Here is a 20,327-nt window from a genome sequence, read left to right as displayed (position 1 = left end):
ATTGTACTTCATGAGCTTTTGTGGACACATTTATATTTAAATTAACAAATCTCTAACCTGAGAATTTTGTATCTTGTTTTTCACCCCTGCTAAAACCTTTGTTAGGTTTTGTAATCATGGGGTCAAATGCTGAGTTTTCCATAAAAGAAGAGCTTTACTTTACTGGTAGTCAATAAGCTTAGAATTATTTTAGTCAAGTTTATTAGTTAACCAATGCATATTAAACTTAAAAGCAAATCTTCTATGCCGTAGTTTTGAATAATCTTGTTGAACATTGTTGGTGGTCTAAATTCTGCCCTTCCACCATTATCTGCTATTCAAAACAGCAGGTACTCTAATTGATTCCCACTTGAGGCACTGAGAGCATAAAAGCAAACTTGGCAGCTTTTCAAGATAAGCAAGTCATGTAGAATAAATCTCTCATAGGGATCTCTTTTACCCTTTCTGTTCTGCTGGTCTAGGAATCTTATGTTCAGTAATTTACAGCCTCAGTCTTTAAAATAATTCAAATTCAGAAGTTCAATCCTAATTGTCATATAAAGCAAGAAAATGTTGAAGAAATGGCATGAACTGTCTTCACCTTGAAAAGTGGAGTATCTCATATATGTGATATTAGAGCTATGTAACACCAAGAGACAAGATGTGGAGTTACATTAGAGCCAAACACTTTCCATATGTTTCATAGGCAAGAGTCAGATATTTTTTTCAATGTAGTTGCTGAAACCACTTAATATGCCAGTAAAAACAAAACAAAACACAACAAAACACACACACACACACACACACACACACACACACACACACACAAACCTTTGAAACAGAAATTCCTGACAAACTAACAAAAGTGATTCAATATTTCTTTTTGATTTTTCTATACTAAAAAGAGATCATTAAAGGCATATAACACGGATTTAGATGTTTATCTCAAGCAGGCTTTTAAAATGTTTACATGAATGTACTATATTTAAATAGAAGACTGATGGTAAAGTACAAATACTATAAAATTTGTTTTCAAAATTAATCTGTACCCGTGTCTTCCTTTATAGCAATCGATTCCATTAACATGTCCTGAAATTTATGTCAAAATAAAACAATCTTAAGTACATATACGTGGAAGTAACAATTAATCCTTGTACACATAACTCTTTGCTCTTCCATGCACTATTCCCCAAAATACAATTTATATAATTCAACTAGAAAATAAGTTTTAAAAAGTATTATTTCCCAATGACAGAATACCTTATTATAATCATTGAGGATGGTGTGTGTGTGTGTGTGTGTGTGTGTGTGTATGGGGGGGAGAGAAAACAAAAATAGAAAAACAAGGTTCAAAAGAAATAAAAGGGTTGAAATTAAATTATTTGTAACCACTAATAAAATTGGAAATGAATATAGAAAACAGAGAAGGTAAAAAAAAAAAATCCACTATTAGGAATAAAAAATGAAGATGTAACTACAGGTAACAGTTTAAACAGAAAATAGATAACTATGATGATCAAATTTATGCCAATAAACTTAACAATTTATATTAAATGGAAAAATACTAAAAAATTAAAACTTACTAAAATAGACCCAAAATAAGTAGAAAAGCTGGAGAGTTCTATAACTGTAGAGCAGTTAAAATTCTTTGTTGGAAATTCTCCCACAAATACACCTGGTTCAAAAAAATAACAATCTATCAAGAAACGTATATTCTCAACTTACATAAACTCTCTAGAGAACAAAGAAAGAAAGTACAATTTCTAAACTTTATAATAACCAAACCAGAGAAGGATAAGAGTAAAATTAGTGATCTACTCTTTAAATATGCTAGACAATTTTAACAGATTGAGTCCAGCAACGCACCAAGACTAAATCAAAATTTTTTCTCAGAATATAAGATTAGTTTAATATTAGGGACTTTGTTAATATAATCAAGCACATCAATAACTTAAAAGCCTATGATTTTATATCTACAGATATAAAGTGTACGACGTTCACTTTTCAACATTCATTAAATCTTAAGCAAGTTAGTAATTAGAGGAATTTTTTGACAATTATAGGACATCTATAAAAATATACAGCAAATATCATAATAAATAGCAAGTTTTCTTTAAGTTTTCTTCTAGGATCAGGAACATGGCATAGATGACATTTTGGCATCAATGTAAGAAAATGAATATATGATATATTCAAAAAGCAAAAGAGAAAAAAAAAATCTATCAATCTACACTCCTGAACTCAGCTAAATATTTATTTATGATTAGAGGTAAAAGAAAGAAAAAAAACTATTAAACTACACTCCTGAACTCAGCTAAAATTTTATTCAAAATAAATAACCTTTCAAGGAAACAACAATTGAGTGTTTACCATAATACATTTGACAAAAAGGTGCTTCTAAAGGACATTTTTTAAGAAAAATAAATACAATAGTATAGGAAAACCTGAAAAGCAATGGTGAGCAGAGACTGATAAAAGTGAGGATAAATGTAAATAAACACTGACTATATAAAGTAATAATAATTGGACTTTAACCATTAATTATAAATTATTTTTAGTGGCAAGAAATACTAGAAATATAGCTCATTACATCCTCCATACTTTATCCTTTAACAGAGATTTCACCACTGCAATAGGAATTAGTTTGGCATCTTATCTTTCTCTTTCTCCACTCCACATACTTTAAGATAGCTAGTAGAATTTGAGCAGAAGGCATGGAAAGGATAATTCAATCTATTCATAGCCAATGAATGAAGCAGCAAAAAAATAAATAAATAAATAAATCACAGTACAAATACATTGGGAAGTGTTAAAAAAAGTCAAGGAGTAAGAAGAAATTAAGTAAAAGGACAACTGTCAATATTTCCTTAAAAGCAGCCCCACAGAAAAGAAAACAATAAAATGGATAGAGAAATTAGTTTTAAATGTTAAAAGAAAAACGATCCAGAATTAAGATAAAAAGATTCCCCTTCTGGAATGGAGAATTAAGTTCTCAAAAGACCAACCACTTTTTAGGTTACAACTATAAAACTGTGGATAGAATACAAAGCAAAATGAACAAAAGACAACTTCCTGAAGACTTCCTGAGCAGTGAACAAAGGGAGGCAAATGTCAAATTTTTTTTAGAGGAACTGAAAAACTCAGGACAAGGTGTGTTCATCATCTTCGCAGTTTTCACCTGATAGCTGCCTATGATTGTTACTAAACATTGGGTGGTTAAAGCAACAGGGAAAATCATACCATCTGTGCAGAACTCATGAGGACAGAGATTGAGTTGGTCAAAGCTGCCAAAAACTGAAGGAAGAGTCCCAGAGGGAACAGGATCAGAGGAACCTAAGTACCTCATTGGAATCTGACCAATACATACATGGGTCACATTACAAATAGCACAGATAAGGGAAAAGTGAGTTGATTTAAGATTTTAGCTGTTGCCTACAGTAGATAAGACACAGTTTCCAGTTTGAATCTAATAAATTTAATTGCCTGTAAAAATAAAAAACACTATTTATAACCAAATCCTGAGTCTCTACAACAGGGCTCAGCAAACTCTTTCTGTAAAGGGCCAAATGGTATGTATTTTAGGCTAGTGGGCCATATGGTCTGTTACAACTATTCAACACTGCCATTATAGCTTGAAGGCAAACATGGTAAACATTTATTTACAAAAACGGGTAGCCAGCCACCAGGACATAGTTTGCTGATCCTTGTAGTGCAATATAATATCATAATTTCTAGCATACAATTGAAAGTTACTGACATACAAAGAAACAGCAAAATGTGACCCTTTCCAAAGAAAAAAACTAAATAAACAGTTCAACCACGAGATGACATACACACTATAATCTTCATAAAATTTAAAACTGGGTTTATGAATACACTTAATGAGGTAATGGGACTTAGCTAATAATAAATTAAAAGATATCTCAAAAAATACATTTAAAAAAGTAAACGAAAACTTCCACTATCAAAGTGAAAAACACAATATGTGAAATAAAAAATTTACCAGAAAGGTTTAATAGTAGAATCAAAATGATAAAAATTTAGTAAATAGGCCAGGATTGGTGGCTCAGCCAGTAATCCCAGCACTTTGGGAGGTCGAGGCAAGTGGATTGCCTGAGACCGTGGGTTTGAAACCCACACGGGCAAATTGGTGAGGCCTCGTCTCTACAATAACTAAATAACTAACTAACTAACTAACTAACTAACTAACTAACTAACTAACTAACTAACTAAATAAATAAATTAGCCGGGCATGGTAGCACATGCCTGTAGTTCCAGCTACTTGGAAGGCTGAGACAGAAGGATCGCTGGAGCCCAGCATGTCGAGGCTGCAGTGGGCAGGAGCATGTGCCACTGCACTCCAGTCTGGGTGACAGAATGAGAATCCAACTCAAAAAAAAAAAATTAGTAAATATAAAAATAGATCAACTAAATTATTCAATCTGCAGGGGATGGAGAAAATATTTTCAAAATATGAAAGAACTGAAGAAATTTGTGAAATTATATCAAAAGGTACAACATGGGCACAGAATCAGAGCAGCCTAAGTATTCCCAAGGAAAAAGACAGAAATGGAGAGGCAAACAAGTATTTAAAGGAATGCTCAATAAAACTTTTTCTCAAATTCGATAAAAACATAAATCTACAAAGGCAAGAAGTTCAACAAACCCTAAATGAGATAAATACGCAGAAAAGCATACCTAGGTAGATTACAATTAATCTTCTGAAAACCAAAGATAAAGAGACTATCTTGTAAACAGCACACAGAAAAATAACAGATTACATACAGAAAAACAACAGTCCAAAAGTTGTCATTTCTCTTCTGTGGAGAAGACAGTGGAACACCTTGGAAATGTTGAACGAAAAAGTCAACTCAGACTTATATATCCAGTAAAAATGTATGTCAAAATTTAAGGTGAAATACAAATTTTTAAATAAAAGAAAATTAAGAGAATTTGCCATGAGCAAATCCAACTAAATGAAATAAAGAAGGAAAATTAAACCAGAGATACGAAGAAAATTCATATCTTCAGCAAGTAATAAAGAAAAATAGAAAGGGTAAATATCTGAGTCAAGATAAAAGGTCACTTTTAAATTCATAATCTTTAAAATACATACAAAATGTATAAACAGAAATGTATGCAATTTTATTATGCGGTTTGCAATGTACATAGTTTTAAAGATATGATTATAGCGCGCGCACACACACGCGCACACACACACACACACACACACACACACCAGAATGAGGAAATCTAAGTGCACCTATGTGGTTGGATATTTCAATATTATAAATGAAATAGTAACATATTAACTCTAAGTAGTTTGAGAAAAATTAAGGGTTTATATTTATAGTCCCTAGAACTGACTTTGGCAAACTATGGCCTAGAGACTGGCCAACTGTCTTTGTAACTGAAGTTTTACTGGAACATTTCCATGCTCATTCACTTACATATTATCTATGGCTGATTTGGGCTTTGAGTGGCAAAAGAGGCTCTGTTGTTGACAACCTAATATATTTACTATCTGGCCCTTTAAGTAAAAATGTGTGATCCCAGACCTGGACCCAACCACACCAGATCCAGAACTAGATCAGAACTCTGAAATGGGTGAAGATTTATAGTTAAAAATATAATAGATAAATTAAAGTAAGATCCTAAAAATAATTCAAAAGATATAAAAAGAAAGTAGAAAAAGGGTCGGAGAGAAATAAAGTTAAAAAAGCTATAAAATGCTAGACCTAAATTCAAATATATTGTTTCATCAGTGATTAAAAATTAATAAACTAAATACCTCAATTAAAAGATCACACTAATCAGCATAAATTAAAAAACAGATGCAACCATATGCTTACTACAAGAAACTCACTTTAACTATAAGCACACAGATAACTTTAAGATAAATGAAAGGAAAAAGTTTTGTCATGGAAAAAGTAGGCATACTAAATCAGATTAATATTGGATATAATAAACTCTGATATAAAGGGTGCCACCAGTGATAAAGAGGACATTTTCATAATAAAATGGCTCAAATTATCAAGAAAACATAACAATAAGAATTGTATTAGAGTCTAGCAATAAAGCCTACTGGGTATGAATTAAAATCTGACATAAATAAAGGTAGTAGACAATTATACAACCATAGTAGGATATTTAAATGCCCCATTTTAGCAATTAATAGAATATTTAGAAAAATAATCAGAAAAAGATGATCTGTGCAACTCTATTAAGCAACTCAGCCTAATTAATATTTATAGAATGCTAACTCTAACGATTGTAAAAAGACATTCTGTCACATGCATATAGTACATTCACCTGGATAGATTATAAATGAATCTCACTAAATTTGAAAAAATTAAAATCATGTAGAGTATACTTTTGGATATAGAAGTGGAATTATGTGTTGAAGAAAAACCACCTAAATATTTTCCAGAATGATTGTACTATTGTGCATTTCCAGAAGTATATATGAGTTCCTTGTTCTATATCATGAAGAAGTATTTGGTATTTTCAATTCTTTAAATTTAAAACATTTTAATGGGTATGCAAACATAGCTCTTTATGGATTTAATTTGCATCTCTTAATGCAATGTTAATAACCTTGAGCATCCTTTCAAGAGCTTGTTAGCTATTTGCATATCTTAATTTCTCAATTGTCTGCTTTAATGTTTTGCCTATTTATTGGATTGCTTGATTTTTCATTGTAGAGTATGAGAGGAATTTATATATTCTGGACACAGTCATTTGTTAGATATACAAATTATAAATATTTTCTCCCATTCTATAGCTTGTAGAGTTTTCCTAAGAGGAAGTCATTCTATTTTGATAAATTCCAAACTATAATTTTTTGTTTTGTTTGTTTTTCATTTATGTTTTATGCTTCTGGTGTTCTGTTAAAGGGATATTTCCTCTATATTTTTTCTGAAGTTTTTACTTTTGTAGACTTCACATTTAGGTCTATAATGATTTAGAGTTTTCGTGTATGATACGAGCAATTTTTTAAAGATGAATATCCAATTGTGCCAGCACAATTTGTTGAAAGACTTTCCTTTACCCATTGGATTACCTTGTCACTTCTGCTGAATATCAATTATTTACATATGTGAGAGTCTATAATTGGACTCTCTATTGTGTTCCATTGAGGAGTTACATCTCTCCTTTTGCCAATACCACAATGTCTTCATTACTGCCGCTTTGTATGTCTTAAATCATGTAATCATGTGATGTATGTCCTCCCACAATTTTATTTTAAGCCTTTTTAAGTCCAACTTCCTGTTATCTCTGGAATTTCACAATGTTGAGTTACAGAGACTCAGCCTTCTAGAATTCTACAAAAAGTACTTTATTTCAATGCCTGTCTGTTCACTGAATCCAAAGAGAAGTTTTATAAAGTTCTTCATATTTTGATGGATAAAGTAGATATAAGAAAATGTAAAATTCGAATTTTTCCATGTCAGTTTTTAAAATGGTCATATGATTCAATCATACTAGAAAGTTTTCTATGCATTTAATCCATATACAATTCACATAGTGCCTAGGACAAAAACAAAGGCAAGATCTTAAGGGTCTTAAGTTCTGATTTTTCTTTTGGTTTGTGTTATCCTGCTCCAACCTAAAATAAAGATAATTGAGTTAAAGAATTCAAAGAAAATTCCCTGCAAAAGAAAAACACATTTGAATCTAATTCTTCTGTTGAGTTCTCACCGATTTCTCTTGAATTAAGTGAAATAAAATTAAATGCCCACAAAAAAGTATTAAGATTCCTGGAGGTCTTCACTTTTACTTCCCTTCTATTCAAAAAAAGGTAATACTTGCAAGGCTACTTCTTACCGTTTCTAGGGAAATATTCTTCCATACCTCAGTATTCTCAGCCAGGCTGAGTAATTTCAGGAAGCTATTACAATGACTTGATGCAGTTGGAGCTGGCTCAGCTACAAGACGCCAGATGGCCTGAAGGAACCAATTGCTTAGGACTCAGGAACAAAGCTATCCAAGAAGTTAGCCATTAATTCTGCAAATTAATGCAGAATAGTAAGCTATTATTGCTGGGGATCAAGATGTTTCACAAGCATCCCTACATCTGTGCCTTTAAACATTTTGCAGATGTAAGTTGTTATCCTAAGGGTAAAATTATATCATTAATTAGATCAGCACTATTGCATAATGCTGACTCTCTAGTGCTTGTGTTTAAATATCTAAGTATGGAAGGGAAATATCTAATGCAGATGCTTTGGACCAACTGTCACTGTCAAATTCAGAGTTATATGTTTCTAAGATTGTACCTGTAACATACATGTTGAAGGTTGCTGTGAACCCTCACAGCATGGTGCTTGACTTTTATTTATAACTGATTAGAAATGAGATAGTCATAAGAATGCCTAAGTCATGCATAAGCTGTGAAATAAGGTTTCTGCTCCTATAGGTTGCTGTATGTAGTTAGCCATTGCATTCATCTTTTGGAAGTTTATCTTGACATATATATTTGTGAATCAAATATTCATATGAGTGAACATTTAGGATCCTTACTCCATCATTCAACTGATTCACTCATGCATTCAATAAATATTTATTGAGCACTTATTTAGGAGCTAACACATGTAATGATCAAAAGGACTGACAACTCCTTTGACATTAATGTTACCTCCTAGAAAATTTGTTTTGTATGGAGCTTAGATGACAGATTGGAGGTAAAATGACTCTACATGGATCCACTTGAAGGTGTATATGTGTGTAGCAGAACCATAGCCCTGTGTTGCTTAATGATGGAAATATATTTGGAGAAATGTGTCTTTGGGCAATGTTGTCATTATGCAAACATCATAGAGTGTATTTACACAAACTTAGATGGTGTAGACCTAGGCTATATAGTATACCTCATTGCTCCTAGGTTACAAACCTATACAGCATGCTTACTGTACAAAATACTGTCATCAGTCATAAAACAACGGTAGGTATTTGCATATCTAAACACAGAAAAGGTACTGCAAAATACGGTATTTTAATTTTATGGGTCCACCATCGCACATGCAGAAGTCCATTGTTGACTGAAATGTCATTATAAGGAGCATGACTGTATTTCATCTTCTACATTTATAACTATTTTGCCCTATATATTGAAGTTATTTTTAAGTTATATCTCCTGACACTTATTACATATTAAGGCATTTCCAGATAGCTTCAGATAATAGTGTGCCAAACCACTTTGGTTCTTTTCCTACCTCAACATCCTTCTTCAGAGATTTATTTGTTGCTTCCTCTTCATCTTCCTAAACTTTAAATATTGTATTAACCTATGTTTCAGCTCTTGGATCTTTTGAATCTTTTCTCGATTCTAACTCATTTCCTATTGTTATCATTTAGTGTCATGTCCACAATATTATCTACTTCTTAATGGTTTTCAAATATATATCTATCACAGACCTGCTTACATCTCCACTTGGATGTATAATGGGCATCTAAAACTTAAAACATTACCCCCAAACCCAACACATTTTGCTTTCTGTTTTCTCTTGCTGTGTTCCTCCCAAGATCCATGTGTGGTTGCTCTTACTTTCTTCAGATCACTAAGCAAATGTCACCTTCTCTAGGTCTTCCCAAGTCACCTTATATAAAATATCGCCATCCTTACCCTCCCACCCTGGTAGTACTCCTTATCTTTCTTATCTGAGTTTATATTTCTTCACAACAATTTTCATAAACTGACATATTATAGATATACGTGCTATTGTCAGCTTCCTTAAACTAAAATATAAGCTTCATGAGGGTGAGGTATTTTTTTCTTGTTCTATTATTTGAGCATAGTATAGTGCCTAATAGTCAGAACTCAATACATATTTGTCAAATCAATGGCTAAGTTTGTAGATAATCTCTTTATGGCTCAATCAACCTACCTATTGATCGTCTGGTTTCTACACTTCGCATTCTGTACTAAATTGGGATTTAAATACAAAATTAGAAAGAGAGAAAAAGCACATTTTTGAATACCTAACCTAAAACCTAGCTTTATTTGTACAATGTCTCATTTAAAATAAGGCAACGTGCCAGGATGTTAAAAGAAAGAGATTTTAAAATTCCCTTTAAACAGTTATATTTTTAGAGATGGAAAGTTCGTTTAGGTGGGTAAGAAATAACCAAATAAAGAGAGCAAATAGCTTAGAAAAAATAAATATTAAAAAATCAATTAAGATACCTTTTATACCTTGATAGTGTAAGTGCTATAGGAGACAAAAGGAATTCAGTTTTAATTCAGAATCTGTCACAAGGGATTCCACATACAAAAGATAATATGGCACATAAAGAAGTTGAGAACAGCCAAAGAAGATAGTGGTTACAATGTATTTTTATATTCTGTTCTCTGGATTTAGACATATTTTAGTTTGCATCTAACACGTCCTTTTAATAGGTAAAAAACCTCAAAGTGTCTTTTAACTTCTGTAGTCTTCAAATTATTGATCTGTCCAATAGAGATGGAAAATAAGAATCAAATTATATCATAAATATAAATATTTTAATACAGTACGTGGCAGATATTTAGAGTAAAAAAAATCACAGAATGGTGCTAGTAAAATTTAAGTAACTGCAATATGATATATTGTCAAAATAAACTTCTAAAATATTTTTAAAATGGTATTTGTGAAAAATAATCTATAATCTACCAAAATCATGTTAATTTTGTGATTCGTAGTTGATTATTTCTTGAGTGCTTAAACTTGGAGTACTTTATGAAAGATGCATATTTTCCACTTATCAGTTCCATCAATTCTCTATACTGCATAAACCAAAACTATCCCCTGTGCAATACTCCTCCAACAGTAACCACAGACAGCCAGTTCTGTTGTCCAAAACAATGTTAATTTCAGCACGTAAAAGCATCTGCCCACAAATCCAACCTTGTGTACCCAAAAACATTCATTTTGTCATGGAGATTTAGGAAAGAAGATTGTGACTAAAGTTTTAAATGTCTAACGACCCAAAATTGAGAGCAGCGTGAAGGGAGTTAAATGATGAGATCAGAGAGGTACCAGAGACAGATTTTACAGAATCAAAGCTGGCTACTGTCATAAACGCTGAGTTCCAAGGATCCATGACTGTGACACATGAAAATCCTTGGGAATCAGATCACAAGCACATATCAACACCAGTTCCTTTGGAGCTCCACTATCACCAGGTGAATATTATAGTCTATACAACATTTCACACATCACATTTGGTGCAGCTCCAACTCAATACATTCATTCAAGTTCTAAATCAAATATTCACTGGATATTTCACTTACTCTGTACCAACCACTAGGCTGGATGCTGGAGAAACACACTCTGCTCTTATGCAGCTAACATAGTGGGTAAGACTGATAAGAAGCAAATACTACACAAATGACATTCTTCATAAGGACCTGAGCATCTGGAATTTTTGGTTTCTGCAGATCTTGAAACCAATTCCCTGAGGAATCTGAGGGATGACTGTACTGGATTTAAAGCAGAAGCACTAAACTGGCATAATGCAAAGTCTTTCCTGACTACACTGCAATTTTCAAAGTAGAAATTGCTGGGTCTCGCTTTACTGACTTTAAGTGTCCACACCTTATTTCTATTACTTGCATAGCACAAGAGCAAAAATTCACAAACCTTTTGCTAGAAAATTCTCCTTTCAAACAGTAGGGTGCTTTTGACTCACAGACTCTAAAATATTCTCCTCCTCCTCCAATCAATACTTCTAAACAGGGAATGTGAAAACTTTAAAAATCCCACCTGAACACAACCCTTACCTGCATCTCTTGACAAAAGGAAGCCGATGGCCCAAAGAGAATCTGACACTGCTCATCAGCAGTGTATGTCATCTCCGGAAGTTTGGAGGGAACCATCACAGAATTGACACTCTGGGGATTTGTTTGCAGCAAGCAGTTACTGGTCTTTGACCTAACAATATTCAGATATGTGTCAAAATTTGAATTTATTGTAAGAAGCTGTTATGATTAGTTAGCATAACAATAAGAAACATTTTTAGAATACCAAAGTATTATTTTGAATAATATTGAAAATTTTATTGTTCATAAAAATTATTCTATTTATGAACATCAATTATTTACAATTACTTAAAGGAATCCTTGTAAATAATGATGTTCAAGTTAGTAGAACTAGAACTTTTTGGTTTGTAAGGCACATGCATATGAATTAGTTTAGCCAATCTGTATAACACTGTGAGGCAGGTATTATTTTATACATTTATAATATACAGAAACAGACTCAGAGAGTAACTTGCCCAAATGTGATGTGTAAATGTAAGAAATCATCTAAACTAAGGGATTTTAAAAATGTATGGCAAGCATTCTCAACCGAGTAGTAATAGTGCAGATATGTTTGTACTTGGCATTGTAATTCAACTTAATATACATCTTGTACACAACTTTGTATGAGGGAACCCAAAAAAACTGGAATTTATTTGTAAAAAATTAAGCATTTGTTCTTACATGTTTAAACTTCAGTCACCTTCAAAGTACGCTTCATTTGATGCAATACATCTATCTAGATGCTTTTTGCACTGCTCAAAACAACTTTTGAACTCATCCATTTTGATGCCTTTTAGTGCATCTGTCATTTTTTTGTTTTCCCTTTTCCACATCGGAAAACGTTTCCCTTTGAGAAATTTTTTTCATCAGGGGAAACAAAAACAAGTTGCTTGGGGGAGAGATTGGATAAATATGGATGATGGGGCATGAATCTCATGTCATTTTTGGTTAAAAACTGCTGAACACTCTGCAGTGTGGTTAGGTGTGCTCATAAATCACACATCAACAGGCAAACACATTGAAAAAATTAAGAAAGAAAAACATCCACTGAAGCTGACTCTCATAACAATGCTAACTGTTACACTGATTATGATGGGTTCTCAGAACATTTACCTAGTGAGAGAAGCCTGTACTATTACACAAGGAGCCTGCTCTCCAAAAAATAATTCCATTTTATTTTTGGGTCCTCCTTGTAATACAACATTTTTCAGCAACATGTAATTTGATCAGAGTCCCAATTCATGTGAAAGCAGCTATACAAAATCTGGCACATTCCTAAGGAACTTATTTTGGCCTTCTGAAGAACTACTGGTGTAGCTATTTATGGTGTGTTCAAATGTTACAAGCTCTGAATGGTGTACTCTAGACTATTATGACAAAAAGTATGCACAGAGCATATACATATTTCATAAAAGAGTTATGGTAATGCAATAAGCATTTTAGTATATTTTGACATACATTTAGTAGAAAATAGGTTTAACTACTTAAAGGGCATGGAAAATATGAGTAAAATTCATCTGTTCAATGAATTTAGCTGGATAGATATTTCTGTATTTCTTATTTAGACTTGTTTTGAATACCTTAAACATCTTGCTAACTATTTTGTGTATCACCTACTACTTCAGTTGCTCCTTCTATTATTAAAAGAATAAGTAAAGAACAAGGATTTCAAAATGAAAATTAGAAAATTTTTCATTTCTTTTTTCAACCAGATAGACACTTAGTGTTATTGAAGGTTGAAAAGAAGAGAATCAAGGACTATTACAATGGTGAAAACTATGTATTAATGAAAAAAGATTCAAAGTGTGAAAGTATCATAATGAAAAGGTAGAGATTTTGATAGAGGGGGTCTGTGCTTTGTGATAACAACAGAAGTATTGGGTGCTAAGATGAAAATATATCTGCTGGGAAACATTGGAGACTCAAGCAAATACTGTGACAGATTTTTAAAAATCATTACAACAATTTTTCAATCTTACAAATCATCTTGTCCATCCTTTTATTTTAAAAATGTAGAAACTAAAAAAACAGATGAGCTAAATAATGTCCCCCAATGCATACCACGAGTCAATGCAAGAGCCAGGATTTTAATGAAGTACCTGAATTTCTACCCTGTTGGCCTTTCCACTCTGCCACACTGCCTTCCCTGGTTAGTGAGAAAGCAGGAACACATAAACATTCAAAGGGCAAAAGCAATAAGTGACCTCAGTACCTGAGAAATCTTTCCAAATCTTCCTTGCTACATCGAGACCATGAAACATCACCAAGATTTTGTCCTTTAATCCATTCACCAGACATGATATGAAGACCATCAGCACATGATGGGTGGTCATTGTCATGATTAATGCCCATGCTGATTCAGAATATAATTAAAATTTTTATAATTACATTAGGTAAATATTACTTTTTAAAACTTTTCATAACTGTAGTTAAATAGTTAAAACATTGGGAAAGAAATGTGTTTTAAAGAAATTAGTCTCGAGATAATATTGGATTTCAGGCTAATTTACTTTTAAAATTTTGTTAACCAGACTTAAGGCAAATATTTTTATTTATTAAAAAAAATTCCCCAATCAACCTACAAAATGACATGGTTAAGTAACCTACATTGAAATGGTCTATAGATACAGTCTTTGTATAGTAGTATGTATGAAATTAAGTAACAGAAAACCACACTAGATTTTTTATCTTCCCTGCCTCAAATTTTCTTCAAAATCTGAAACCACACCTTTTACCAAATATGAGAACACATTGAACTAGGAATTTACTATTGTGTCGGTACCATCTACTCCATTAAACCATCTTCTAACTACCTACTTCATAACAAATTGTCCTGGGTAAGCATCCCCATTTGTGGCCTTCTTTAACTTTTCTAGTGAATAATGAATCTGCAGAAACTTTATTCTAAAAGTGTGATTTATTTCTAAATAGATGCTCTAGAGTACTTTAAATGTGTATGTCTAAAAACTGCCCTTCTTACTTTGTCTTTCAAACCTGTTTGTTCCTATATTCTCTTTCTTTCTTGCTCTTTTTATGATTTTGCTAGCCAGTAAGTTCTGTGAAAGAAAACATCTTCAGGTCATCATTCACCACCCAGGCTATTTATCAGTAAGTGTTAGGAGCAAGTCCGGGCAATTTTACTTTCTAAATATTTGCATCAACTGTCATTTCCCTTCTATCCATATTCTTATTAGTAAAAAATTATATAATACTCTAATTACAGTAGATGAAGAGTCTTGACAATTATTATGTGTTCTGTTCCTCTAATCTTTACCAACATTCTCCCTTCCCCTCCTCTTACCTTGTCCCAATGAGATCTACTTAAAATATAATTGGATTATGCTAATCTTCTGTTTTCTCATTACCTATATGGCAATTTTCAGCTCTTTAACATGATTCCATACAATTTATTGCACTTTCTCTTCAGCAATACCAAATGACTTGCAATTTTCCAAATGTTATGTTGCTTCTTATTTTCTCACAACTGTTACTTAGCATTTTATATGTATTGTACATCATATAAAGGGTTTCATGAGCTTGAGTTGAGCAATCCCATGGGGTAGAAATGATAAAAAATCCATTTTGCTGATGAGAAGTAACTCTCCCAAGGTTATATAGTGAGAAATTGGAAATTTATAATGGCTAACCTGAGGTACCTGGCTCTGGAACTCATGTGGTTAATCATTTTACATTGGGCATCTATAAATTTCATACCCCATGCCCCATCTTGTCCAAAGTACCTTTCCTTCAGCTTTTTTAAGGTGGACAAATTTGACTTAATCTTCAAGATTGGCCATTGCCGGACCGTAGCTGCCATTGCCTTACTAAACTATGGTGTGGCCATGGGCTTTTTGAGCTATGAACAACATTGTTAAGTGTTTCCTACATGGCATTATATACTTCAATTTTCTGTTAACCTTCTAAATTCTAGAGGAAAAGGACTTTTTCATCTCTCTAAGAGCCTGGCATAAAGCAATCACTCTGCAACCCATGTTGAAACATTGATACAAGTCATCATGTAGGATCATTTATATTACAGAAAAAAAATTCATGTAATTTCCTATGAATTCTCATAATGAGGGCAGTAAAATCATTATTTGTGAATGAGAATTAATACTGAAGATGCAGAAAAATGTCTATTTTTGTACTTGCAAATTCTAAGATGATGGCTGAATAGCCCAGAGTTCTCTTTTCTTCTTCTGTTATGGTCTAGATAGTAAAACTGTTTTTCCTAATGAAAAATTTACAAGAAAATTTATATTATATTTTAAAACAATAAATTGAAAGAGTTATTATAGAATTTACTGAGAGAAATTACAGCTAGACTACCCACATTTTCTCAAGTCAAAATAAAATATTTGAAGACTACCAAACTACATTTTTATTAAGATAAATTAAACATTTGAATCAAAATTGTTGCAACTAAGTATGTATTTGAAAGACGAAAATGATATAAAAGGAAAACAATAAAGTCTACCCATATGATTAATGAATTAAGTCCAACTGTATCACTATGTCTGTTAACTTTAACTACGAGAATTCTTGTCTAAATATAACTAAAAATACATTATTGAATATTATTTTTCACTTGTAGTATTAGAAGAATTCATTGGCGATTCATATATTTCTTTTCTAATTAATGTCTTCAAATAGAATCTGTATCAACACATATTAGAATAATTGACAGAGAAAATAAGAAGATAAACGTTTTCATATTTTGAAGATAAAGAAGAAAAGTACGAGATATAATAGGTGTGAACTGGCTCAAGTAAAAGAATATTGGTGAGGAGAATGAAATGATATTGAAGTTAGAGATTTAATCTCTTATATCTTCCTATTCATGTAACCAGAGTTAAGTTAAATATCAATAAATAACCCCACAAAACTATAATAAAAATACTGATTAATTATTAAAAAAAAATCAATAAATATGCCTCAGTTTCCTAATTTGCTATACATACTTTCCTAACTGATTTGCTGTGAAGACTGCATAGGATGATATAAAGAACCTGCACCATGTCAGGACTATATAAGGAATCCATCATAATGATTCTTTACATTAGGGCAATAGACAAGAAAAATTTTACTGTATTATATTATCTGTCCAAAGATACATAGAGATTAAATTATCATAAAGATAATCTGTTTTCTTTAGTGAAAGTATGAACTTAAGAAAAACTAAGAAAATAATGATGGGAAGAATTTCCTTTGCTTAGATATTAGACTAAGACATGAAATGGTAAATATGACACAACCTCACAAATGGTAAGAATTCCTCAATGTATTTCTAACTGTATGGTTCGGATACAGACCCTGCCAGTGCCACTGTCTATCTCTTCCATGGATTCTGGCTGCAGCACATATCACTGGGTAATCAATGGAATAATAACCATTAGCCACATGAAACATGCTTGACTTTTTCTTGGCGGTGCAGTGTTTCAAATCATATACAGATGCTATCATTTCGGAAGGGCAACAACTTTTTATTCAGAAATAAAAAAACTTCCTAAATAATGTGTACATTTGAGAAGAGAGGAGCTGCTTCCCAGATTTAGCAACTTGGATATTTTCCCAAAGTAGTGTAATATGATTTTCTAAATATGGAACATTACAACCTCTCATCCAGATCATTTCCCTTTGGGATCCTGATTCTCATGTAAGAAATTAGGTTCAGCTATGGAGAGATCTGGTGATTCAAGCATTATCATTAGTTAAGTTTTCCTAAAGCTATTTAACTCATAACAGAAAAGCTTATCATCAAATTGGAGGGAGCTATTTTTTTTGTAACCACACATCTGGAATTATCAGAAGACACAGCTAAGTGTCCTGATTCTAAAAATATGAAACAAAACAATTAGCTGTGAACCCTTATCTGTGCCAGCCGCTACATTCAGCATTGATAATGATGATATCATTCAGTACTCACAATATTCCCATAAGGGAGCTAAACTAAGGCTGTGAAAAGGCATACAGAATGATATAATGGTCACTGGAGAATCAGAAGGGGTGGGAAGAGAGGGGGGATGAAAAATCTCTAATCTGGTAAAATGTGCATAGGTGGAGCTGGTGAGTACACTCCAAGTCCAGACTTCTTTGCTGCTACATAATGTATCCATGGAACCAAAAACTATTTGTATCCCCTAAAGTTATTGAAAAAATAAATAATTTCTATATTGTTTTCATTATCATGACTTCTATTTTAAAGATCAGGAAGGTGCTGAGACTGATGGAAGCACTGTGCCTCAGACCCAGGCAGTCTAATGCTTAAGCGCATGAGCCTCTAAACTACCACACTATTGTGCTTCTTTTCCTGAATCAAAACTCTCCATGTCTGCAGAAAATTATTTTCTGAATACTTTTAAGTGCTTCTGTTCTTTTAGCAGAAATGTACCTCTACATATACAGCTCCATAACCAGGTCACATGCACTGCATGGAAAACATTCTCTAAGTAAAATATTAGCAACACCTCTCCTCACACTGTGCAATTGAACTACATTTTAATAATCTCAGTTTAAATTCATTTTGACAAAGAGCCTTGGGCAAATAAACTCTCCACTAACATTGTACATGGTTGTCAAGTCAACTGAAAAAATATTTTTATCTTATAAAACTTCTCAACTTGTTTAAAAGTCCCTGCCAGGAAGTTTTGTGATATCCTGCGGAAAGCTGGAGAAGCATTTGGATTTTGAAGATGGTCCCTTTTGATGTTTAAAGGGTTAGAGAGGAGAAGCCTTATGAATTCACTCACATTTTTAGGATAATTTGAATATGTTCTGATTTGTGAACCATAATATTTCTAAAAAATAGAATTTTTGTGCTGAATACATTTAATATTTAATAAAAGAAACTATCACAATGTCTAACTGGAAGTATATTTCCACAATATGACATTTAACTTCATATATTTCAGTAGGTATATCTAATTTGATGTAATTTTACTGCTGTGTACTTATGGAGAAAAAGTCAGAAATTAAGAAATGCAAGAACTTTTTGTATCATCTATCGCTTTTTTAATATTTCAAATCATTGTGATTTGCACAAAACAATGAAATATGTACTTTTAATGCAAGTCCAAAGGCTACGTAAAGCAAATCAGCAACAAGGTAAAACATTTGAGGGAAAAATAAGAAAAGCTGAAATACAAAAAAAGATTCCATTTGACTAAGTTGTGAATTATACTACAGATTTATCTAGCAATGTAATATGGACTTGCTGAGAATATACCACCGTGCTGAGCTGGGATCATAAAGATAAATCAAACCCTCAAAGTTTTTATCACCTACTAGGATTAGAATAGTCTATCTTTTGCCTTTGTATAGTCAATAGATGCTTGGACCCTGTTAGCATTACTGAAATGCTAGGGCTTCAGTTGAGGCCCCATTGCTTACCAAACAGAAAACCTGAAACACTGAGTATTGCCAGGGAAAAAAGACTTTTTATTTGGGTGATATCACCCAAGGAGAATGGGAGATTCATACTCAAATCTATCTCCACAACCCACTGAAGTCAGGGGTTTTATATAGTGAGGCAGAAATGTAGAAAACAGAAATTAGGGAACAGTGAAGAAGAGGAATTGGTAAACAGGACTTAGGGAGGGGTCTGGTATTTCATTATCTGGATGCTGTGATCTGGTGAGTTTCAGGTTCTTGATACTATTGGCTTGTGGGTACATACATTTCCTGAGAAAGGAACTCTCATAAGACAAATTTAAGTTTTAAGCTTTAAGATCAGGAGGGTCAAATTCTATGTTTTTTTCGTTTTTTTTTTAAGTGTAATCATTAGTTCTATGGGGATGTTGAGCCAGTTTTGTTAGTTATATATTTTTTAAATCCCACTCATTTCTCCCTTCCCACCTCTACTGCTAAACAAACAACACAGGTACCAATCCTCTTTACTTCTGGATTACTGCAATATCTGCCCGACTGATCTCCTGCCTATAAACACTTGCCTCATTAAAACATGCTTTAATGATACTAGTTTCTTATGAATGCATTTTGTATTATTATATACACAGATTCTTTGAATTTTAAGAATACAAAAAAGCTAGTTTCCTATGAAAAAATATTTTAATTTTCCCTTGCAAGCTGAGAGACTAATATGAGTCTCTAATATGAGTGAGATCATGCAGTAGTTGTCTTTCTGTGTCTGGCTTATTTTACTTAGCATAACTCCCTCAAATTTCATCTATGTTGTTGCAAATGGCAAAATTTTGTTCTTTTTAAAGACTGAATAGTATTTCATATATATATATATATTCTTTCCACATTTCTTTATCCATTCATTTTTTGACAAGCACCTAGCTTGCTTTTGATGCCTTCGCTATTGTTTGTTTTGTTTTGTTTTGTTTTTTGAGTTGGAGTCTCACTCTGTCACCCAGACTGGAGTGCAGTGGCCGCTCCCAGCCACTACAGCCTCGACCTGCTGGGCTCTGGCGATCCTTCTGCCTCAGCCTTCCAAGTAGCTGGAACTACAGGCACGTGCTACCACACCCGGCTAATTTTTGATTTATTGCAGAGATGAGGTCTCGCCAAGTTGTCCAGGAGGATCTTGAACCCGCGGGCTCAG

General features: G+C 32.8%; 1 protein-coding gene across 1 annotated transcript in view; it reads right to left on the bottom strand.

Moving 5' to 3' along the window:
* The window catches only part of ADAMTS19 (ADAM metallopeptidase with thrombospondin type 1 motif 19), a 242,966-nt gene that overhangs the window by 89,932 nt on the left and 132,707 nt on the right, over nucleotides 1–20,327 (bottom strand). Inside the window, exons 9-10 of the mRNA XM_008066227.2 lie at nucleotides 13,974–14,114; nucleotides 11,741–11,891 (exon numbers count right to left, since the gene is read on the bottom strand). Of these exons, the coding sequence (XP_008064418.2) occupies nucleotides 11,741–11,891; nucleotides 13,974–14,114 (292 nt within the window). The remainder of the gene's footprint in view (nucleotides 1–11,740; nucleotides 11,892–13,973; nucleotides 14,115–20,327) is intronic.

This window comes from Carlito syrichta, unplaced genomic scaffold (genome assembly GCF_000164805.1).
Source record: "Carlito syrichta isolate Samal-C Ts95f unplaced genomic scaffold, Tarsius_syrichta-2.0.1 Scaffold308863, whole genome shotgun sequence".
Taxonomy (NCBI): Eukaryota; Metazoa; Chordata; class Mammalia; order Primates; family Tarsiidae; genus Carlito; species Carlito syrichta.
Note: the sequence above shows the minus strand (reverse complement) of the source record. Positions and strands in the feature narration are given on the sequence as shown.